The sequence below is a fragment of the Pollachius pollachius genome, assembly GCF_949987615.1.
Source record: "Pollachius pollachius genome assembly, chromosome: 11".
Lineage (NCBI taxonomy): Eukaryota > Metazoa > Chordata > Actinopteri > Gadiformes > Gadidae > Pollachius > Pollachius pollachius.
This window is the reverse complement of record NC_136944.1, coordinates 23,029,226-23,052,862: the sequence shown is the minus strand read 5'-3', so window position 1 is coordinate 23,052,862 and position 23,637 is coordinate 23,029,226. Positions and strand designations below refer to the sequence as shown.

Genomic DNA, 23,637 nt, shown 5'->3' with positions numbered 1-23,637 from the left:
ATGGCATATTTCTTCTTAAATTATACAGTGTACATACTGTAGATTCCATAGACATTACTAAACAACCTTGAATGCTAAATAAAAATCTATCAAGGAGGAATCCAATCTACTGGACTTTAAAGACGTACGTTAATGAGACTGACAATGCAATTTAGACTTATGACCCTGCAAACATCTCTGTGTGTTGAACTCTGTTTAAACTAGATGACTGTGTGTCCACATTGTGTATCACCTGCTACTGAGTCTACAACTGAACACCCTTCACTGTTATGTGTGTTTGTGTGTGTACGTGTGTGTGTGTTTGTGTGTGTGTGCGTGTGTGTGTGTGTGTATGTGTGTGTTGAACTCTGTTTAAACTAGATGAGAGTGTGTCCATATTGTGTGGACTGAATCACCTGCTACTGAGTCTACAACTGAACACCTTTCACTGCCATTCACATTCATGAGCATATTCATAACAGGAAGAACACAACAGGAAGATAAATACTGAGAGTAACAGCCCATAACAGCCAGGCAAATCCAACTAACGGGAAGTTGCCAACACAAAATACATCTTTACAAAAAATACAAATCCTGATGTGTTGGGGTGGTTGATGAAGGGATTTGATTTCGGCAGCGTTTGATTTGTTTCTGTGTATTCTGAGTGTTCCTTCTCACCTAGAGGAACATCACGCCAGCAGACGGAAGACAGCGTTGTGAATGTTAAACCACTACTGACAGCAGTCAGGTTCTTGATATGAGGCCACTTTTCAATACTTCTTTGGGATAAGTGAGGTTTGTTTCTTACACAAAGGGACCGTTTAACAGAACCAGACCTGTCTGAAGGGTTCTCTTCTACATGTTCTTTAGAGGATCTGGTTCAGAACCGACAGACCCTCGGCCGGTTCAGTGTTCATGATCCGGATCACGTTGTGTTCTTTAATTACCATTGTGTTGTTCCTTCCTGCCGTCAACCAATGCTGAACCGAACCACAAGCTCACCAACCACTGAAGGTGGTGCTTAGGAATCTGTAAGATATCTTGTTTTGTATGTTTTATGTGCGTTACAGTTACTGCATTGACTTTAAAGAGAAACAACCTGCGTTCATTTTCCTTTAAACATTATTAAAGCTGCCTGTTGGTGATGTTCACAGCGTGTTCCTGGTGTGTTTCACTGTGTCGCGTTTCACTCAGACGTTGATGTGAGAGCCGGCCCCGTTTCCCCTGGCTGTAGCTCCATGATCATCGGGGGGGGGGGGGGGGGGGGGGTGTGGCTCGATGACCCCCAAGTGTCTCACGGACAACTCAAAGTAACGAGACTTTTCTGCGATCTTCTCAACCACTGATCTTTTGTATACAGTAGTTGGGTTAGGGTCGTTTCCCATTTTATTTCAGCTCTTAAAACAGCTCATAGCTCATAGCTCCAGGCATCAGGTCGGAGAAGGAGACACAGATCAGTCTCCCTTCAGGTCCCACTTTATACCACACCATCAGCCCAGACCAGTCACTTTATACCATACCATCAGACCAGTCCCAATCCAGTCACCTTACAGCACGCACCATCAGAGAGGACCCCCGACGTATTGCTGCCTGCCTGGGTTGGTTCAGTGGGTTCATGTGAATCAGGCTGCTCATTAACCAACGACTGATTAAACAGCAACAGGGGGAACTAATCGAGTTACACAAGCAACTCGATTTCACCCGACACTGAACACACTTTAGGTTGTGTCTGTGTGTGTGTGTGTGTGTGTGTGTGTGTGTATTCGTTTGTGTGTGCGTGTGCATGTGAGCAATTGATCGACCAATCAAAAGATATGTAACCTCTGAGAAACTGCTGGCCTCGTTAGTAATATAATAAAAGCCGTTGGGTCCCCCGACACCTGCGGATGTTGTCCTCCCTCCACTAATCAACCCAATTAAAGGTCTGCTCAGACTCTCTCTCACCACACCTTGACGCCCCATTAGCCTATCTCCAGCCTTCAGGTCCTGTGAGTAAGAGCAGCTTCTCAACACGTGAATTGGTATTGCTTTTCTCCATCTCTCTTTACTTCACTTTCTCTCTCTCTCTCTCTCTCTCTCTCTCTCTCTCTCTCTCTCTCTCTCTTTCTCTCACACGCACAGGGACGTCCTTGGGGGGGGTTAAGTTAGGATGATTCCAGGGGCACAGCACTGACGGGGGTGCCCCAGAGGACACTGGTATTATTACAACTATATGCAAGTACATTTTGGCAAAATATTGATTCATATTTCTTTTAATTTTATTTTTCGGATTAAATCATCAGATTAAATGAACATGTGGTTTGTTTATCCATTTTTACAAAATCATTAGAAAGTAGCCAGGCAGATCGTGGTGAAGCAAGGGCAGACTGCCTAAAGTCAGTCAGTCAGTCAGTCAGTTTGTGTGTATGCCGGTCGGTGAAATGAAGAAGTCAGGTTGTCAGGGCAGGAAAGAGAGGAAAGACCTCAAAGGGGTCGACAGTTGGTCACCCAGTTTTTTACCAAGAAAGGTATATTCCCTCCCTCTACACTTTCCAAACAACCTTATAACAAGCCTAGCCTAGCAGCTAGCACTACTGTAGCTAAAATAATTACAGCCTGCACTGGATGATAAAACTACTATCTATCTACAAATAGCCTACATTGCTACTGAAAAGGAAATGTCAGGTGTAATGTGTAATGTTGACATATAAATATTTCCTTCTTTCGTAAGTGACCATGGTATAAAGCGGGATAATGCCCGACGAGGTGTCCATTAACAGAAATGAATGGACGACGTGGAGGCGTGAACCGTCCTCCGCGGTTGCTTCCGCAAAGTCCATTTATTTCTGTTAATGGACACCTCGAAGGGCATTATCCCGCTTTATACCATGGTCACTTACGAAAGAAGGAAATATTTAATCAATTAATAATACTTTAATGTGTTTTAGAGTTAAAATCGTGAGGGTTTTCGTGAAGTCGAGCGGACTATTTAATATCTCCCGTATGCAGGCGTTGCCAAGCGACGTGGCCATAGCGTCTTCATAGCGTCAACGTCTTTCCTAGGTGTCGCTTTTTAACCTACACCCTTCAGCCAATCAGAATCGAGTATTCACCCAGACCATGGTACAAATGGAGATAATGCAATGATTAACATTCCATACTGCTTGACAGCCATAGCATGATAGCTGTTGACATTAGCTAATGAAAACTGCCCTCATGCACAGATGCAGCCCCAGGATTATCCCCCCCAGTTGAAAGGCCAGAAGGTGAGCCTATGTGCAATCCATGAACAAAAGTCTTTGGGGTTAACATTTATGCAAGCTGATTTTGAATATTTTGATTGGCTGCATCACAATACTAGCCGACATTAAACTAAGGATACCTGTACATTTTAGCTGACTTTTAAGTTTTAAGTCAGCTAAAATTACAAGTAGTCTACCCTTAGATTAATAGCTGCTATTTATTGTAGGCTAATGCAGCAAATCAAAACATACAAGTACATATTTAGTCATGCCCAGCTCAATCCAATCAAATAGACTGTTGACAACATTGTTTAATATGTTCAGATAATTATGAGACATATTCTGAATTATATGATGTATCTTAGAGTCAGGGCACTCTTCAAGCCATGATGAACCCACAGAAGAAACCAGTGAGGTTGAAATAGAAGAACGGGAGAAGGAGGACAGTCTAAGTAGAAGCAGCACTGATGAGGAAGTGGAGGAACCAAGTGAGGCTGAAATGAGGGACATGTCAGACAGATGTGAGCTACAGGCAGATGAGCCACATGTACTGGTCTCAGACGCAGATCAGCTGCTTTCTGTTGACCCAGGTTTGTGTCCAGCAAGATTGACTGACAATGACAGGGCAAGTATTTTCAGAAAGATTGCTGTTAGGGAAGATGAGGAGATGCCCAACGATGGAGAGGGAAAGCCTTTCCCTGATTACCTTAAATATTCCAAGACACCAAATGGCAGGGTAAAGGACTGGTTAGTCCATAGCAAGAGTTTCAATGCACTTTTCTGCATTCCCTGCATCCTTGATGATGATAATGACTACCCAATTTTGACACAGTATTACCATTATTTAGTGATTATAAAATGTGAATGAATATATTTTAAGTTTAAAATGTATATATGTTGGGGGGGGGGGGGGGGGGGAGGCTCCATAACTGAATTCTGTCAGGGAGCCCAGAATTCCTAGGGACGTCCCTGCACACACACACACACACACACACACACACACACACACACACACACACACACACACACACACACACACACACACACACACACACACACACACACACTATCAACACCTGGGGGTCTGAAACGCTTGACATGCACTGTTTGCTTTGCTCAATCCCCGTCTGGCTCTCTGTTCCGCTCGCCGGAGAACAGATCGCTCACTCCGCGTCTGAACGAGCAGAGTTTCATCCTGCTTGGACATCTGCGCGCAACGACGCTCTGACCCAAGGCTGCGAGGCTTGTTGCTAGGAGACCGCAGCCCGCTCCGAACGACTCATTAAGAAGTGAACCGTTGTGTGTGTGTGTGTGTGTGTGTGTGTATGGGGGGGGGGGGGGCTCAGGTAAGTGGGCGTGTGGGAGTAGCGAACCTCGATAAAGGTTTTTTTCCGTGAGGTGGGGAGCGCGGCGGATCGCGGACAAAACGCGGGGCTATGTGAACGGCACGGCCGGTCTTCGTCTAAGCTGAAAGGCAGCCTGTCCGTGAACCCGGCTGCCCACGGCCGGTGACGCGGGTCGCCACGTGACGCTCTGCGTCAGCACGGGCAACCTTCCGCCCCGCGAGGGACGCTGGCACGCTGCGATACAATCGCCCAACAATAAGGACCAATCATAACTATATTAGTATATCTACTACTTTATCAACACTTGACGCCCATGGGGAAAACACAAATATGGAATTAAATATATACATGTAAATGTGTGTGTGTGTGTGTGCATGTGTGTGTGCGTGTGTGTTTTGTGTCTCGTTCATGAGTCATATGCTAGTTCATAATACATTATTATAAATATAGTACATTATACAATACAATTATATAGCTTTTCAATGCCCTTAAAGTTCTTTAGATTGTGTGTGTGAGTGGTGTATGTGCGTGTGTGTTTGTGTGTGTACGTGTGTGTGCGTGTGTGTTTGTATGTGTCTGTTCTATTTCAGCTACAATAGGCAGCCTTGCTGTGTGACGCAGGCGGTGTTTCGTGTATCCTTGAGTATCAAATCTTGTTATCTCTAAAATATTTGAATCCTTTCTGTACTAATTTGTTGGATTCAAATAAATAATTGAAGTGTGTGTGTGTGTGCGTATGTTTTGTTGACACCGAACAGTGTGTAGCTCCCACCTGGATGATGCAAGCAGACACACACACATGCACACACACACACACACACACACACACACACGCACACACACATACACACACACACACACACACACACACATACACACACACACATGCTAACACAGCAGAGGGGTGAGGACGAGTCAAGTTATCCGATCAGAGTTGTAGGTCTCTCTCTCTCTCCCTCTCTCTCTCTCTCTCTTTCTCTCTCTGTGTCTCTCTCTCTCTCTCTCTGTCTCTCTCTCTCTCTCTCTCTCTCTCTCTGTCCCCTCAGGCTTAATAAACAGGACACATCGTTTTTGATAAGAGCCTCACTTTTAACTTAATGGCCCAACTACAATTTTACTGACAAAATAAATAGTTGTGGTGCTCTAGTTACTGCTATTATTCTAGTTAAGTCTGGTTAAACACAATCATTGTGTCATCAGGGTTACATGACATAAAAAGGCCCACATACAGGATTAATAATATTTGACGATGAGGTGAAAATATTCTGACCCGTGAAATGTGTGACTGTTTCCCCTTTCATCAAAATTATTTTCGTTATTAGAATATACAAATAATTTAGAACACATTCATCATTGGGATTTATACCAGTTGAAAATAACTAATACGAAACTATTAGAACGTTCAACTATAATATCACGATATATTTTTATGATGTCAAATTCTATTTGAATAATGTTATGCAATAACAATCTAACGTTTTACACGGACGCCGATTACGACATGCGTGCGACACCCTCCTCGCGACACCAGAAGCACGTTCTGCTTTACGGCAGGTTACCACTTCCTTTAGCGTCGTCAGGCCGACCCGCAGATTCCTCCCCCACCGCGCGGTTGTTATAAACTGCTCCTAAAGACGTCAAAACGTCTGAGGTAAAGCCAGACTCCGTTCTGTGAATATGCATGAAAACGTAAGCTTTACAACCTTGTTTTTCATTTTTTATTTCAATATCACTGTACTGTCATATATTGTCCGATGCTATTTAGCATAGCTATGCTAAGGGATGCTAACCACCTGGTTGGCCCTCGTACCGGGCATAGCTCCTTGTTAGCCACAGCATCGCGTCATTATGTTATATGATGATCATCTCGTGTTAATGTCATGTCTGTTGTCTCATTTCGCCTTTAATCGGTGTCCTTAAGCTCTGACCTCCCTAGTGAATGGGCTCCCAGATGCTAACGTGCTAACCCGCTAACCCATACGGGACCGGGCTATGCTAGCCTTTGTAACGGGAGGCTGGTGATGCTTCCTGGGTCTGATGCCTAGCCCTCTATGGTCAGCAATGGTCTCAGGATTATGATAGGCCCCGTTCTAACTCGTTAGCCTAACGGGGCCTATCATTATTCTGAGGCCACAGCTGACCGTAGTGGTGCTGTTGAAGGCCTGATGCATTACGACTGTATAGGAGTTGAATCATCTTTACATATAGTCACTTGAGCAATTCAATGTACTTGAACGCAGTAATGTCTGTGCTTTGCACGTTATGTCTGTAACTGTACGGTACTGGTATGTATTTGAATGTGGTGGCCGTTGTGTCCAATGTAAAATGTCTTGTGCGGGCCAATAAAGTAACATTGAGTGTGTCTATTGGAGGCTCCGGAGATGGCGAAGTTCCACGCCCCTGTGATCCAGGACAACCCGTCGGGTTGGGGTCCCTGCGCGGTGCCGGACAAGTTCAAGGACATGCCTTACCAGCCCTTCAGCAAGGGGGACCGTTTGGGAAAGGTTTGTCTCGCCGTCTTGTGTTTGTGGCGATTTTGGAATTTCTCGTTTTGTTTTTTCTCGTTCATGTTTTGGAGTGTGAGTCGTATTCTGACGACAGGCGTTGTGTTCCCGCAGGTGGCTGACTGGACCGGGGCAACGTATCAAGACAAGCGATACACGAGTAAGGAAGCTCATGGTTGAAATGCTTTTCTGTGTATTTAATAGCACTTAAAAATTGCACTTCATAATAGTACTGTAGCATCTTATCCTAGCTATCTTTGTTGTGTATATAGTGAATGGGTTAACCTAGTGATTATTAGAGCTTGGCACTTGGTTCTATGAACATCCTTACTGTACCGACAGAGAAATATTATTGTTTCAATTTTTTCTGACAAATGTACTTATTGTAAGTCGCTTTGGATAAAAGCGTCTGCTTAACATAAATGTAAATAAGCAGTTAGTGTTGGGTGCCATCTTGGAGGTGGTGACTGAACTGGTGTTGGCTCCTCCCCTCTCCAGATAAGTACTCCTCCCAGTTCGGCGGCGGTAGCCACTACGCCTACTTCCACGAGGAGGACGAGACCAGCTTCCAGCTGGTGGACACGGCCAAGACGCAGAAGACAGCCTACCAGAGGAACCGCATGCGCTTCGCCCAGGTAACGTCGCCACCGCCGTCTGCAGAACCCCATTAAGCTTTGGTGTAGTAAACACCAGCCAGCCAGCCAGTCAGTCAGCCAGTCAGCCAGCCAGTCAGTCAGCCAGCCCTCTGATGTGCAGGCGGTTTGTGTCCACAGAGGAACCTGCGGAGGGATAAGGACCGCCGGAACATGACGCAGTTCAACATGCAGACGCTGCCCAAGAGCGCCAAGCAGAAGGAGAGGTGAGCGCCCATCATTTATCAGATGGAACTTAGTAATATAATAGCAGCCGTTGGCTCCCCCGACACCCGCGGATGTTGTCCTCCCTCCACTAATCAACCCAATTAAAGGTCTGCTCAGACTCTCTCTCACCACACCTTGATGCCCCATTAGCCTATCTCCAGCCTTCAGGTCCTGTGAGTAAGAGCAGCTTCTCAACACGTGACTGTGTGCGCACACACGCTCACACACACACACACACACACACAGTGGCTCCAGCAGCTGACACTAGGTAAGTCTGACACCATTAGTGTCGACCAGTCTAGGTAATTTGTTCTTGTGTGGCCTCCGAGCTGAGCGAGCTTTAACCTGAACCTTGTTTCAGGGATCGCATGCGCCTGCAGAAGAAGTTCCAGAAGCAGTTTGGTGTTCGTCAGAAGTGGGACCAGAAATCTCAGGTGAGCCTCAATTGCAGAATACTACAGTCATAAACACTCACTAAAGCAACTTTGTTTTATTGCCCAAACCTCTTCTTTTACTACCGTCATCAGTGGTAGGCTGATCAACATTTGACTGCCACCTTTCCTTTATAACCACATCGGTGCTGAGACATATTTAGGTTTGTGTGAATGACGAGGCATTCAGAGGAGACGGTGCATTCTCCATCTAAAGGGACCAATCCCCTGTTGAGTATTCAGGGTAACATGTCAGTGAAGGTTGGGCCTGATTGTACCTTTGTTGTCCCCCCCCAGCTGAAGCCCCGCGACTCCTCCGTTGAGGTGAGGAGTGACTGGGAGGTGAAGGAGGAGATGGACTTCCCCAGGCTCATGAAGATGAGATACATGGAGGTGGCTGAGCCCACTGACATGTGAGTCACCAAACACTGCACACAAACTACACACCACACACGCAGCAAGGAGATGGAGCTGCAACACAGTAGCACAGTTTTTAGTATAGAGTGTAAGCGTGTGTAGCGTACCTCCAGGGTAGCTAGCTTCCCTGGTGGCTGAGTGTTAGCGTGTGTAGCGTACCTCCAGGGTAGCTAGCCTCCCTGGTCGCTGAGTTTTAGCGTGTGTTGCGTAGCCTCCCTGGTCGCTGAGTTTTAGCGTGTGTAGCGTACCTCCAGGGTAGCTAGCCTCCCTGGTCGCTGAGTGTTAGCGTGTGTAGCGTACATCCAGGGTAGCTAGCCTCCCTGGTGGCTGAGTGTTAGCGTGTGTAGCGTACCTCCAGGGTAGCTAGCCTCCCTGGTGGCTGAGTGTTAGCGTGTGTAGCGTACCTCCAGGGTAGCTAGCCTCCCTGGTCGCTGAGTGTTAGCGTGTGTAGCGTACATCCAGGGTAGCTAGCCTCCCTGGTGGCTGAGTGTTAGCGTGTGTAGCGTACCTCCAGGGTAGCTAGCCTCCCTGGTGGCTGAGTGTTAGCGTGTGTAGCGTACCTCCAGGGTAGCTAGCCTCCCTGGTCGCTGAGTGTTAGCGTGTGTAGTGTACCTCCAGGGTAGCTAGCCTCCCTGGTGGCTGAGTGTTAGCGTGTGTAGCGTACCTCCAGGGTAGCTAGCCTCCCTGGTCGCTGAGTGTTAGCATGTGTAGCGTACCTCCAGGGTAGCTAGCCTCCCTGGTCAGAGAGTGTTAGCGTGTGTAGCGTACCTCCAGGGTAGCTAGCCTCCCTGGTCGCGCGGTGTATGTCGGCTGTGGCCTCACTCTGCCGTGTCTTGCAGTGAGAGCTGCGGCGCCCTGGAGTTCTATGACAAGGCCTTCGACCGCATCACCACCCGCAACGAGAAGCAGCTGCGCAGCATCAAGAGGATCTTCCACACCGTCACCACCACCGACGACCCCGTCATCCGCAAGGTGAGGGCCCCCCGCCGGGCCGAGGGCCACACGGGGGCTGGGAACGCTGCTCGATCACCCGCAGGGTCCCAGGGGCCACTGGTGGTCTTTGTGGAACGGCACTGACGGACTTCGTGTGTGTTTTTGTCTCTGCAGCTTGCCAAGACCGTAGGCAATGTGTTTGCCACAGACGCCATCCTGGCCACCCTGATGTGCTGCACCCGCTCGGTCAACTCCTGGGACATCATCGTCCAGCGGGTGGGCAACAAGCTGTTCTTCGACAAGAGGGACAACTCTGACTTTGGTACGTCGTGCGAACCCGTTATCAGGCGGCTCTAGGTCCTCTCAGTCGTCAGACCTCTGAGCTGAGCTGAGCTCCAATCAGGGCGGGGGCGGGCGTTTCGCTTCATATTAGTGTCGACCAATCATGTTGCTGGAAGCGGCGTATCGGAGTGGGTGATTGGCCAACATCAAGCCAGTTCTTATAAACGATGACAAACGGTCTGCAAGCGTTACAGATCAACACCGTGGAGACTGGCCGCTGTAGATAAACACGTTTTAAAGTCCCCTTCTGAAAATTGTCTTCCTGCTAGAATCCGTTTCTCTTGCGTCAAACATCTCTGTATCTCCGTGGGAACCACAGCGTAACTCCGCCCCTTCAGGTGTGGGTTCACGGTCCAGGCTCTGCTCTGTCAGACGGTCTGCTGTGACATCGCAGGACGGCTGGATCCCACGTCACCCCCAGCGTGGTTAAATACAGCCGGCCATGGGGGCTGTACATCCATTGATTTGTATCGCTAAACCAATAATGCTGAGCTACAACTCGGGTCAGTTCAACTGAACTGAACGCTTTGGGGGGATCTACGGCGAACCGCTCTGTGTTCTCAGCCCCTTTGATTCAGTGCTGATGCTTCTGGTCTGTACCCCCCCCCCCCCCCCCCCCAGATCTGCTGACGGTGAGCGAGACGGCCAACGAGCCCCCCCAGGACGAGGGCAACTCCTTCAACTCCCCCCGAAACCTGGCCATGGAGGCCACCTACATCAACCACAACTTCAGCCAGCAGTGTCTGCGCGTGGTCAGTCCTCCTCCTCCTTCACCTCAACCCCTCCTCCTCCTCAACACTCCTCCACCTCTACAGTCCTCCACACTACCACCTCCTCCTTCACCCGAGCGCTCTCTCTCCTCGGCCTCGCGGCTCTGTGTGGATCTAAAGTTGTTGTTTCTAATCGAGTGTCTCTTCTCCTCAGGGAGGCGAGCGCCACAAGTTCCCCAACCCCAACCCCTTCGTGGAGGAGGACATGGACAAGAGCGAGGTGGCGTCGGTGGCCTACAGGTGGGTACCGCCCCCTGCTGGCCGAAAAGACCCCCCAGCCAGGCAGGCTTGGGGGGCCTCGACCTCAGTCAGGGTCAGGGCCTCCAGGCTTTAGCGTAGTACGGCCTCAGGAGATAGACCCAGGGAACGCTTAGCACTCAGACTGAAGGTCCTGAAGGAACCAGCTAGCCATGGTTAAGATAAGGTTGAGACTAAAGGCCCTGAAGGAGCAAGCTAGCGTCATGGTTAAGATAAGGTTGAGACTAAAGGCCCTGAAGGAGCAAGCTAGCTTCATGGTTAAGATAAGGTTGAGACTAAAGGCCCTGAAGGAGCAAGCTAGCTTCATGGTTAAGATAAGGTTGAGACTAAAGGCCCTGAAGGAGCAAGCTAGCTTCATGGTTAAGATAAGGTGGAGACTTAAGGAGACAGCTAGCTTCATGGTTAAGATAAGGTTGAGACTTAAGGTCCTAAAGGAGACGGCTAGCTCAATGGTTAAGATAAGGTGGAGACTTAAGGAGACGGCTAGCTTCATGGTTAAGATAAGGTGGAGAGGTAAGGAGCCATCGAGCTCCATGGTTAAGATAAGGTTGAGACTAAAGGCCCTGAAGGAGCAAGCTAGCTTCATGGTTAAGATAAGGTTGAGACTAAAGGCCCTGAAGGAGCAAGCTAGCTTCATGGTTAAGATAAGGTTGAGACTAAAGGCCCTGAAGGAGCAAGCTAGCTTCATGGTTAAGATAAGGTGGAGACTTAAGGAGACAGCTAGCTTCATGGTTAAGATAAGGTTGAGACTTAAGGTCCTAAAGGAGACGGCTAGCTCAATGGTTAAGATAAGGTGGAGACTTAAGGAGACGGCTAGCTTCATGGTTAAGATAAGGTGGAGAGGTAAGGAGCCAGCGAGCTTCATGGTTAAGATAAGGTGGAGAGGTAAGGAGCCAGCGAGCTCCATGGTTAAGATAAGGTGGAGACTAACCCCCCCCCCCCCCCCCCCCCCAGGTACCGCCGCTGGCAGCTGGGCGAGGACATCGACCTGATCGTCCGCTGCGAGCACGACGGTGTGATGACCGGGGCCAACGGAGAGGCGTCCTTCATCAACATCAAGACCCTCAACGAGTGGGACTCCCGGGTGAGGGGGGGTCTGAGGGGGAGGGGGGGTGTTACAGTGGGACTCCCGGGTGAGGGGGGGGGGGGGGGGGGAGAGACTGGTTCTGGTTGTGACTGGTTTGTGTCCTGGGAGCAGCACTGTAACGGGGTGGACTGGTTGTGACTGGTTTGTGTCCTGGGAGCAGCACTGTAACGGGGTGGACTGGTTCTGACGGGTTGTGACTGGTTTGTGTCCTGGGAGCAGCACTGTAACGGGGTGGACTGGTTGTGACTGGTTTGTGTCCTGGGAGCAGCACTGTAACGGGGTGGACTGGTTGTGACTGGTTTGTGTCCTGGGAGCAGCACTGTAACGGGGTGGACTGGTTCTGACGGGTTGTGACTGGTTTGTGTCCTGGGAGCAGCACTGTAACGGGGTGGACTGGTTCTGACGGGTTGTGACTGGTTTGTGTCCTGGGAGCAGCACTGTAACGGGGTGGACTGGTTGTGACTGGTTTGTGTCCTGGGAGCAGCACTGTAACGGGGTGGACTGGTTGTGACTGGTTTGTGTCCTGGGAGCAGCACTGTAACGGGGTGGACTGGTTCTGACTGGTTGTGACTGGTTTGTGTCCTGGGAGCAGCACTGTAACGGGGTGGACTGGTTCTGACGGGTTGTGACTGGTTTGTGTCCTGGGAGCAGCACTGTAACGGGGTGGACTGGTTCTGACGGGTTGTGACTGGTTTGTGTCCTGGGAGCAGCACTGTAACGGGGTGGACTGGTTCTGACGGGTTGTGACTGGTTTGTGTCCTGGGAGCAGCACTGTAACGGGGTGGACTGGTTCTGACGGGTTGTGACTGGTTTGTGTCCTGGGAGCAGCACTGTAACGGGGTGGACTGGTTGTGACTGGTTTGTGTCCTGGGAGCAGCACTGTAACGGGGTGGACTGGTTCTGACGGGTTGTGACTGGTTTGTGTCCTGGGAGCAGCACTGTAACGGGGTGGACTGGTTCTGACGGGTTGTGACTGGTTTGTGTCCTGGGAGCAGCACTGTAACGGGGTGGACTGGTTCTGACTGGTTGTGACTGGTTTGTGTCCTGGGAGCAGCACTGTAACGGGGTGGACTGGTTCTGACGGGTTGTGACTGGTTTGTGTCCTGGGAGCAGCACTGTAACGGGGTGGACTGGCGCCAGAAGCTGGACTCCCAGAGGGGGGCGGTGCTCGCCACCGAGCTGAAGAACAACAGCTACAAGCTGGCCCGCTGGACCTGCTGCGCCCTGCTGGCCGGGTCCGAGTACCTCAAGCTGGGGTGAGGACCACAAGCTACACCCTCCACCCATACTCCACCCTGCACCCTACTCCACCCATACTCCACCCTGTCCACTACTCCTCCACCCACTACTCCACCCTTACCTCCGCCCTGTGTCCTCCAGTGATGAGGGGGTGTGGGTTGTGTCCACCACACATTAAGCTTACATTAAGTCACATATTATAATACTCTGTAATAATATTCTGAAAGAAAAGAAAATCTGTATTGGAGAATATATCATTTGTTATTACAAATCTGTCCATTTATTTACAAAGCTAGATGTAATGTTAACTCTCTGAACTGCAGTTAACATTACTGAGCCGATAGATACATGACCCCGTCCTGACAGACAGACAGACGGTCTGTACCCTGAGAGCCTCCCTATGTCTGAGCCGCCTCCCCCCTGGTTCTCAGGTACGTGTCCCGGTACCACGTCAAGGACTCTGCCCGCCATGTGGTCCTGGGCACCCAGCAGTTCAAGCCCAACGAGTTTGCCTCGCAGATCAACCTGAGCATGGAAAACGCCTGGGGCATACTGCGCTGCGTCATCGACATCTGCCGCGCCCTGGACGAGGGGAAGTACCTCATCCTCAAGGACCCCAACAAGGTGAGGGCCTCGGTCTCTCTCTGTCTCTCTCTCGGTCTCCCTCTGGCCATGGTCTCTCTCTATCTCTGTCTCTCTCTCTCTCTGTGTGTCTCTCGGTCTCTCTCTGCCCATGGTCTTTCTCTCTGTCTGTGTCTCCCTCTGGCCATGGTCTCTCTGTCTCTGTCTCATTCTGTCTGTCGTGCTGTCTGTCATGCTGTCTGTCTGTCTGTTGTGCTGTCTGTCTGTCGGTCGTGCTGTCTGTTGTGCTGTCTGTCTGTCGTGCTGCCGTCTCCGGCTCTGACCCTGGTTTTTCTGTCGTCTCCACAGCAAGTGATCCGCGTCTACAGCCTCCCGGACGGAACCTTCAGCTCCGACGAGGATGAGGAGGAGGATGATGACGAAGAGGACGAGGAGGAAGAGGGTGAGTCTACGAGGCCTCACACCCCGCCCAACGCGGACAGACACACAGACTTCAGACCGGGTTCAGGAGGTTCCTGTTGAGCTGTCGTTGCTCTCAGATTCTGTATTCACTTAAACAGGCTTAGAAGCCGTTTCTTCCATTTAATGTGTTTATTTCACACACACACCCATGCAAGCATGCACAAACACCCACAGCTCGTCTCATACCTATTGTATTATTTTCCATAATCCCAAAGCCCAAAAAAATATTTTGGGCTTTGGGATGCAATGTTCATCACAAAAAAGTGTCCTGCTAATAGTCTCAAGTAAAGCTGGAGATGTCGTCGATTTGTCAGGCAAACGCCAAACATTGCTGTCGTATTGCTGCTGTACCATCCTGACGACCAATATCTGTTGTCCACGTTTTCCCCAGATGAGGAGAATTGAGCCGGACTGTTTCAGCGACGACTTCACCTCCCTCAGCTCCGCGTGGAAACGCTTATCAAGAAATAAATAAAGATATGGAAGATTGGATATCAGTTTATTCGTCATTTGTTCTGTGATATTATAAACACACAGTGTTTGATCCACCGCCTTGAAATACCAGCTGATCTGATTGGACAGTGCAGATATACATAGCACACCTTTCAAAAGTTGCCACATGTCAAGGAATTCGGATTTTGGATTTGGATTTTTTTAATTGGTTGAACCGCCCATTCCAACTGAATTTTAATTTGCTTGGTCGCAAAGGCTGTGGAACATCTGCCGAACACTACAGAAAATGCCAACTTTTCCTCGGATTGCTCCAGACTCGCCATTTCTGCTGCTTCATCGAATCTGTTTGGTGTGTGGCGCGCGTGTCCTGGCTTGTGTGTAAAAACACTGGCTCCGATTGGCTACCATGAAACATGACTGCCTTAGCCAACCATAATCGCTTATCTCATTAACTCACCCGGTCCCCTCCTGAGCAGTTTGTGTTTGGAGCCGGGGGTGCGTTCGGATTACGCAGTTCAATTCAATCAATAGTAACGCACCGCATTTAACGTACAGTTACGACTAAAACAGTGATTAGTTATATTACCCCGTTACTGAAAAAATAACGGCGTTGCCTAACTATTCTTTTAAACGTTATTACAAACACTGCTAATCATCTAATAGTCAGCTACTGATGTCGGTCTGGACAGATGGGGGTGTGGTCACACATCCAACCATACCCTTGCGTGGCCCTGACGACGGCCCCCCTCCAGGTGTCAAATTATGAATCCTACTATGGCCACGCCAAGACCCCGAAAAGACACGCCTGCCTCTATTTCTGATTGGTCCGTCACACAGGTCACCCCAATCTTTGATTCTACTGTCTATGGATTTGACTACCGAGCTTTCAATGCCTTGATGTTAGCTGCCAGGGTTAGGGTTAGGACAGGTTTAGAGCTCTTTTGTGATGCTCCCGAATGCTCACAGCGAGGGTACCGAAGAGTTCTAAAGCGTCTGGTTGAGTTGCATGCAACCCCCATGCAATCACAGACAGAGTAGGGCGGGTCTTGGCGTGGCCATAGTAGGATTCGTAAGTTCGCCTCCAGGTGTCCTCAGGGCTTCCCGGCCCCCTGGGGCCGGGAAGCCGCGTCCCAGGTGAACGCCAGGTTCATGTCCCCCACGCGCTCCTGAACGACCCGGTCGAAGCGCTCGCTCTGGGCCACGGTGAAGCTGTTCTTCCAGTCCCCGATGCAGCCTGCAGCGGAGAGACAGACGGGTCAGAACCTTTAGAGGGTAATTCAGGCGGAAAGTTAACCCAGGGTCTTTTTCGGCATTAAGACCCATAAAATAAGCCCTCCAGACACTTTTCTTCGTTGATAATCGAGTATAGAGCTTGCCCAAAGTTGCCCCGAGCAATGTAACAGCCCAAATGACTTCAATGTTATTGGCTAGGGGCGATGTGAACGCTTCCAAATCTGCATTTTTTTAACCGTTTTCCAAGTCTGTGCCTTACCGGTAGGTCCATGTTTCCAGGAAGTCCACACAGGTTGATTACCGGCTACCTTAAACAATATATTAGCGGCGCCAACAAATTCAAAACAGCCAAGTATCCAGAGGGGAGATTTTAAAGTTACATTTGTTGCCGCCTCTATTTTATTATTTACAGTAGCCGGTAATCGACTTATGTGGACTTTGTGGAAACATGGACTGGAAAACCGTCTTTTAATAAACTCCCGGGATGCTAAATAAGTTGTGGATGCTTTGTTTTATGTGTAGGGACCCTAATCATGCTACTGCAGAGGTTTGGTGCTATTTTGAGCAATATTAGTGGTTAAGAAAATGCAGATTTGGAAGCTTTGCGGTGCCCCTATCAAATAACATGGAAGCCATTTGGGCTAAATAAAAGTGTCTGGAGGGCTTATTTTATGGGTTTTCATGCCGAAAAATTCCCTGGGTTCAATTTGAGCTGTCGTTGCTCTCAGATTATGTATTTACTTAAACAGGCTTAGAAGCCGTTTCGCCGTAATTACACTTTAACCTATAAAGATAAACGCCCCAGTCCAGGGAGAGATCTGGTACCTTTCCGCATGAACTGGCCAGTCATTATGTCGGCGGGCAGGAACTCGTAGTTGGCCTTGGGGTCTTTCTTCATGTTTCGGAACGTGGATTTCTCGACGATCTGACGGACGCTCTCGTCACTGAGGTCTTTACCCAAGAAGAGGCAGATTCTGCTCACTGCCGTCTTCAGGTCCTTGAACGACCAGCAGAGAGATGCTCAACTTCAGACATTATAATATGTCATTTAGTTGCACCAAATCGTATATTTTACAGATCCATAGCCCTTATATAGAGTAAAATGTACTATTTATCAGGGCTATGGATCTGTAAAGTTTAATATGACCTTTCATTTGACACTTTCCATGGTGCAATCATTTACTAAGCAAATGATTAAATAAATGATAATGGATAAATTAAATGAATGATAAATCATTTACTAGGTAAATGATTGCACCATGTATAGTGTAAAATTAAACTGAAGATATAAACCCCATATATTTACTAAACAATTGTTTAGCCTCACTAGAATCATGTCCTCGTAGGAGAGGAAGAGGATGTTGTACTGCTCTCTCTTGGCATGCCACACCCGGATGTGATCAAACCACGACGAGGCACCGACTGCAAGGAAACAAAATAACTTCTCTCGTTTCAATTTGCAATTAAAATATATCAACTTTTTCCAAACTAAACGAAGGCTACTGGTGAAACACGGGGTGGTTTGGAACCAATTCCTGAACACATTGTAGTATCAGTACCCATTAGTTTCTGAAAAGAAAGTTGGGGTTTTCAGAAACTCTTCCCTTCGCTGCAGTTCCCGGCGACATTCACAGATCAAATATACGATATGATTTATAGTTTTTTTTATCACCAGGAATGTCTCGATACAAATGTACAACTTTTAGACCATCCCATTTTAGTTCCACTAAAATGTATATGTACGTATGTGTATATATATGGTTTGTTTGTGTATGCCTATATTCAATAATATAATTAGGTTTACCTTAAGTTAGACTTATGAAGTGGTTTACAACACACTTGCCACACATAGCGACATAAAGATAAAAGGAATGCCAGGAACATCTCACCTTTGCCCTCCAGATATTGCTCCAGAAAGTCCTCAAAGCTCGTGGGGGTTTCGAGTTTGGCCCAGGCGTGACAGAAGTGATAATATGACACCACGTTGTCCTTTGGGTTCCTCATCACATAGATGATCTGCAGAGAAGACGACCGCCACAGGGTTCCACAGCCATGGTTAAAGGGGCTTTAGGGAGTGGGCAGAGGGTACGATTCTGAATCTAAACCAACCTCCTAGCCTGCGTTTCTCCTTCATTGAGAAGTACTCAAGCACCTGTGATTGACAGGCAAGATTGAATCTCTGAACCAATCAGGGAATAGATACCCTGATTGGTCAAAAATGAGCCAGGAGCGTTCTTATAAAACGACCTCATTGTTTGATACAATTTAAGCAACGTCAACTTTAGACCGCATTTCACACAATGAAGTGACTGGGGTTCCTTTAGTGCAGTGACTGGGGTTCCTTTAATGCAGAGACTGGGGTTCCTTTAGTGCAGTGACTGGGGTTCCTTTAGTGCGGATTCCTACCTTTGCCTTCTTGCTCCTCAGACCTGGAGGAAGGAGCGTGGGGGTGAGGTGGGAGGCGAACAGCCGCGGAGAGGGTCTCAGAGAGTAGTCCTCCCGGCCCTCCACGTACTCGAGCCACGGCATCCGTTCCAGGTTGTTGGGATAAGGAACGTGGTCGTCATCGAGCTCATAGATGGACGTGATGATCTGCTGGGTCCATATCGTTCCTGCGTCAGGTTGCAAGATACATTCTTTGTATCTCTTTGTATAGTTTGTTTTTTGTTGTAGGCCTTGTATTGTAGATCACACCGGACTCACCTGACTTTGGGTAAGTGACCAGGAAGACGTCGCTGTCACGGATCTCAAAGCTCTGAAGGGAGTCGATGTATTCTGCCGTGGTCAGACCGATCCCAAAGTTATAATCCTTATACCTACACAGAGAATCACTTATATTCTCCATTGCTCTCTTTTGATCTGGATCATACAGCACCTAAATGTGTTGTGTAGAGCATTAACCGCAACAAACCTAATGTGCACTCGAGAATATAAGATAATACACGACGAACAGGGACTTTGAAGTTTCCGCGTGTAGTTCCCCAGATGAACAGTAGGCGGCACTGCGGCGAAGGTCAATGAAGGATCAATCAATGATTCGCTGAACGGCATAAAACTTAATCAAGAACAGTTTTATTTTGGGTCATGCTGTTACTTAAAACGAATTAAAACGAATTACTACTTAGAGTAAAATCTAGTTCCAATTTTCTTTTTCTATGAATATACTAATTAAGGTTTCACCTGTAAAAAAGAAAGTTGATATATGTGCCATATGTCACCACTGCTTGTTTATTATACCATTATGAAATAATTACAAAAATCGTCAGCATTTTGTCTATGGCCTATATACTTTATTGACCAAACCTTTGTGCATTTACTAAAGCAGACAGAAACCTAGGCAATCAAATCCATTATTTTATTGGCTTTCATTGTGCCGCACTCGGAGGTACAGAATTTACATTCATTGGGTAACCTAATTGAGGAGCAAGTGCATCAATAATCAATGGTTGTTCAGGGAAGCCAACAGTTACAAATCACACACACTAAAGGTAAGAAAAGACAGGTGGGTGTTTACTTCGAAGTAGTTTTGCACGCAAACATGTCCTACCTTCGACTCAAGAAAAGAAACAAGTCAAGGTTAGAACTGTAGTGTTCTTCTGCATCAGGAACCCGAAACCTGATGAATCAACAGCTCTTGACTCATCATGGGTTGTGTTGCAACACAGAATATACCGATATCAGAACGCACACAAAACACTGCTTCTTCAGATACTATAAGGTTTCTGAATAGGTTTCAATCTCATGAGATTTAGGATGAGAGATTTCTCCCTGTTGGTCCAACAATTACATACAAATGCAAGAGAGAGCATTATAATTAATTTTTGAATGAGCTCTGAAGAACATTTTCCCTACTCTCAAATTGCTTCATGCCAGTACCCACAGAGTCATGGATTCTTGTCCAACAGTCCACTTCTGAGCGCAGAAGGGCCGCCCTGGCTCTGATGAACTCTGAGGCTTCAGTCTGTCCTCCTCTGGACAAACTTATGCTCTCTGTGCAGATGGTGTAGATGTCCAGACCAATGAAAAGGACATTCAACCCAATACCAACCGCCATCTTGGTCATGGCACGGGTTCCCTTTGCTGCTTGCTCTGCTATACCTGAAATTCTTCCCTTCATTATAACTTTAGAAATCTTATGAACACCAGAGCCAAGTCGTGCAACCTTAACAACCCCTTTCCCGGCTTTAACTATATCCCAATTATCCTCTCCAAATCCCCTTTCCCTCTGGTTGATGACCTCATCCAGCCGCGCCTGGATTTTCTCCACATCCTCCATGAAGCTCTGGAGGCCTTCACTGGCTCTCTTGTTCTGTACTTCATTGACCGCTATCTCCGTTACTGTGGTAACTATATAGTTTACTCCACTGGTGACCCCCAGACCCAACCCCCCCAAGGTCAGACCCAAAGACACCCCAGCTGTCACCGGGGCTAGAGCCAGTCCTACAAAGGTCATGACCCCGCCAAGGACCCCCACCGAGCTCCCAGCCACAGTGGAGATCTTGGAGCCCATGCTCATCCGGTCCAGCTGGACGGCACAGCCCTCCATCTCATCGAGGAACTGGAGCATTCTGGGATGACACTCGCTGAACTGGTCGACGAAGCTGGAGACTGACTCCTCCTGGAATAAGAACACCAGTCTGAAGTCCTGGTCGTTCCTGGACAAAGTGGACCAGATATTAATAAAATATTTATGATTAATTCTATCCTTAGACAATCTGTTTTTTCTGTGTGTAATGTTAAAGTTTGGCATATCTTGATCTACTCTTTTTAGGAAGTCAACGATTTGATATTAACTTTCAAGACAAAGCCAACAATGCTTTTGCTCTTCACACAGCAGAGCACTGGTCTGATCTTATCAGAACGCCTTTTCAAGGTCGGCTTCACCTAGTGTCTGTCATGAACTATTGTCTATCCCAATCAATTTGGCCGATCAGTCAAAAACCCAAGATCCAATGATAAAAACATTGAAAGTCATGATATTCCACCTGCAGATCCTGTGTGGTGCTCACCTGATATCAGAAAGATTGTTCACGTGAGAACTGATATTTTGCACGACATCCGATGTTAAATCCTCAGCCAACTGAACCTGTGGTGGTTCACCTCGTTCGTCCTCAAAGCCAATCGCAGAGCTGTGAAGGACATGGTTTACTGTCAAATTATGCTGTTAATGACTTGAGGAAGACTTTTCTATAAATCACTGTTGAATCCCCCAGCCTACCACATCTCATTGCAGATATTCTCAGTGGTGCGGATGTATTTGTCCAACTCAGCCTCAAAGACGGCCACGTTGTGAAGGCTGGGCGTGAAGAACACCTCAGCATCTCTCTTGAAGCACAGGAGGAGAGGACAGACCAGCCGGGCAGCTGAGATGATGTCCTCCACACTCTCCAGGCTGATCCCCAGAGACAGCTTTACCACCTCTTCTCCTCCCGTGAACACCTGCAGAGAAGTTACTGCGAGCTTCTCCACAGCATCCAGGAAGCAGGTGAGCTTCTCCACTCCTTCCAGAGTGTTCTTCAGCACAGTAGCCAGTTTCTTCTGCTGTTCGTCCTTTTTTTCAAGCTCTGGGATTTCTTTCAGTGTAGATAATTCTGCATTCCTCTCCAGCCTCCAGTCACTCGTCTGCCCACCGCTGAAGTTCCGCACTGCATCAATGTATTTAAGTGTCTCCGAGACATACTGCTGCAGAGACCTTACTGCTTCATCTCTGGGGATTTAAAAGAAAGACAGATAATTAATTTAGTATCAAAAGTCAAAGGTATATGCCAATGCCATGCTTTGCTGTATGATGATAATTGTTTATTTAAAAGTTTATTAAAGGACCATCCTGTCTGGGTGATTAAAGCTTTGTAACCGTCTCTCCTTCCTTACCAATATCATTTGTCAAGATGACTTCGTCATACCGAACATTTACCTGGAGCGTAAACAATACCTATGATATCTTGTTATTGTTAACATTCATGGCAAGAGCGTGCTCACGCTTAATGCTATTGGACGGAATAGATACAGAGTCATGGTTACAAGTGTCATTGGTAACGGAGGAGAGACGGTCACCATGGTTACCATCACTCGGAATTAGATTTGTTTGGCCCAAGTAACTATCCCTATTTATTTTGCCCTAAGTTACTTAAATATTATTCAGAAGCTCACACATCGTTTATTAACGTCGCACAAGCCCTCCTTGCTCATAGAGGTTAAGACGTCATGGTGATGGACCCACGTTCTGAGAAACAAACAGATGAATGATTCCATGAAGGGTCTTCATGATGGTCGATGGTTTCATGTTTCTCTATTGGTTCCTTTATTATAGAAGGTCAGTTTATAGCTGTTCAGTATCTGTTGGTAAAAGCTTTCTTGAAACATATTTATTTTTAAAGCATCGTATGTAAAAAACATATTTTGGTGCCCAATTAATATCATTTTAAAACTTAGAATAATACGAATTACCTGTTCGTCGAAGTTATATCTAAAATAATTGAACAAAGCAAACTGTTGTTACGGAAGCAAGACTTTGTGTGTCGACTTACATAAATCCCTGCCATCTGAATGGGTCTATTGTTCTCTGGTTTGTGTTCTTTAAGTTTTGTTAGATTATTTCAAGTTGAAGTTCTACATAAATGTAACATCAATTTATGCATGACTATTTTGAGGCCTGCTTTATTTTTAGTTCATGTACCAAACATACATTTTCTGGGGCTGTGTTCCTGCACACGGAGCGTGTGTGTGTGTGTGTGTGTGTGTGTGTGTGTGTGTGTGTGTGTGTGTGTGTATTGAAAAAGTTAGGTCTCAGTCAATTAGGTTGCATTCTGGTGTTAATTGCACTCACCATTGCTATTGTACATGCCTATTTTGTGTGCTGTGTATTAATGTAATCTCATTGACTGTCAGTGTGTTCTTTACACAGACCTTGTGAGGTTTGTGTGTGTGAGAGATAATTGAGAGATTCCTGGTATACTACATAACGTCATAGTTAATAATCAGGTTGTGTTTAGGTGTGTATTTGCCAATTGCATAAATATATGATTAATCGGTTTTCTGGCATTATACGTCTGGGTGGGTTTTTGGATAATTGGCCGTTTTTTTTTGTCGATAGTTGGGCTGGAAACTGCCAAACCGGTCTGGCAACACCTGCTATAAACAATATGCCATATGAAAGCTGAGACTCCAAAGAGTCTAACGCAGGGGAGGAACCAGACTTTGTGTACATCCGGGGCTTAGCCCTGAGGGGTGGGTCTGGGAATTTCTAAGATGCGTTTTCCTGCATTCTAGTCCATTTTAGGGTGACCTGCTGGACATTGGCTAATCCCTTCGAAACAATAACCACTTAACTATTGACTTCTACAGATTTTTATGTAAACTACAATGGCAAAATTGAGACTTAAAATTTGAGACTAACTTAAAGTAGATTCAAAGTAGGATTGCAGAGATGGAAAACCAAACCATGGTTTGGTTTTTTGTGTTTGCTCCGCGCCTAGAAGCCTCATAATTTTCTGAGCTTATTTTGATGGACTAAATGGGAT

General features: G+C 47.3%; 2 protein-coding genes across 3 annotated transcripts; one reads left to right on the top strand and one right to left on the bottom strand.

Annotated features, from left to right (window-relative positions):
- Nucleotides 1-6,107: 6,107 nt before the first annotated feature.
- Nucleotides 6,108-14,923, top strand: eif3d (eukaryotic translation initiation factor 3, subunit D). Of its 2 annotated transcripts, none has more exons than XM_079746876.1 (16): nucleotides 6,108-6,235; nucleotides 6,919-7,050; nucleotides 7,165-7,210; nucleotides 7,549-7,685; nucleotides 7,824-7,909; nucleotides 8,272-8,344; nucleotides 8,639-8,754; nucleotides 9,598-9,730; nucleotides 9,866-10,013; nucleotides 10,655-10,785; nucleotides 10,958-11,043; nucleotides 12,016-12,145; nucleotides 13,262-13,404; nucleotides 13,819-14,011; nucleotides 14,318-14,411; nucleotides 14,823-14,923. In XM_079746876.1, exons 1-16 carry the CDS (start codon nucleotides 6,224-6,226, stop codon nucleotides 14,834-14,836), a joined length of 1,674 nt encoding a protein of 557 aa, XP_079603002.1. In that variant the 5' UTR covers nucleotides 6,108-6,223; the 3' UTR covers nucleotides 14,837-14,923. The 2 variants fall into 2 exon arrangements, with proteins under 2 accessions (XP_079603002.1, XP_079603003.1); XM_079746877.1 differs by having other exon boundaries at nucleotides 6,117-6,197.
- A 5-nt stretch (nucleotides 14,924-14,928) lies between these two features.
- On the bottom strand, nucleotides 14,929-19,083 carry sult3st1 (sulfotransferase family 3, cytosolic sulfotransferase 1). The gene is made up of 6 exons (XM_079746878.1): nucleotides 18,821-19,083; nucleotides 18,524-18,729; nucleotides 18,007-18,133; nucleotides 17,445-17,539; nucleotides 16,943-17,114; nucleotides 14,929-16,118 (listed from the first exon to the last, which is right to left on the bottom strand). Exons 1-6 carry the CDS (start codon nucleotides 18,960-18,962, stop codon nucleotides 15,976-15,978), a joined length of 885 nt encoding a protein of 294 aa, XP_079603004.1. The 5' UTR covers nucleotides 18,963-19,083; the 3' UTR covers nucleotides 14,929-15,975.
- Between the last annotated feature and the right edge of the window lie 4,554 nt (nucleotides 19,084-23,637).

Excerpts from the sequence above, each read along its gene's own strand:
- eif3d (XM_079746876.1), top strand. Across the intron at positions 8,755-9,597 it reads GTGGCTGAGCCCACTGACAT|TGAGAGCTGCGGCGCCCTGG; the intron begins GTGAGTCACCAA and ends CGTGTCTTGCAG. Across the intron at positions 11,044-12,015 it reads GTGGCGTCGGTGGCCTACAG|GTACCGCCGCTGGCAGCTGG; the intron begins GTGGGTACCGCC and ends CCCCCCCCCCAG.
- sult3st1 (XM_079746878.1), bottom strand. The coding sequence starts at position 18,962 with ATGGAGAATATAAGTGATTCTCTGTGTAGGTATAAGGATTATAACTTT. Across the intron at positions 18,134-18,523 it reads TGAGGAGCAAGAAGGCAAAG|ATCATCTATGTGATGAGGAA; the intron begins GTAGGAATCCGC and ends TCTTCTCTGCAG. Across the intron at positions 16,119-16,942 it reads TGGCCAGTTCATGCGGAAAG|GCTGCATCGGGGACTGGAAG; the intron begins GTACCAGATCTC and ends TCTCCGCTGCAG.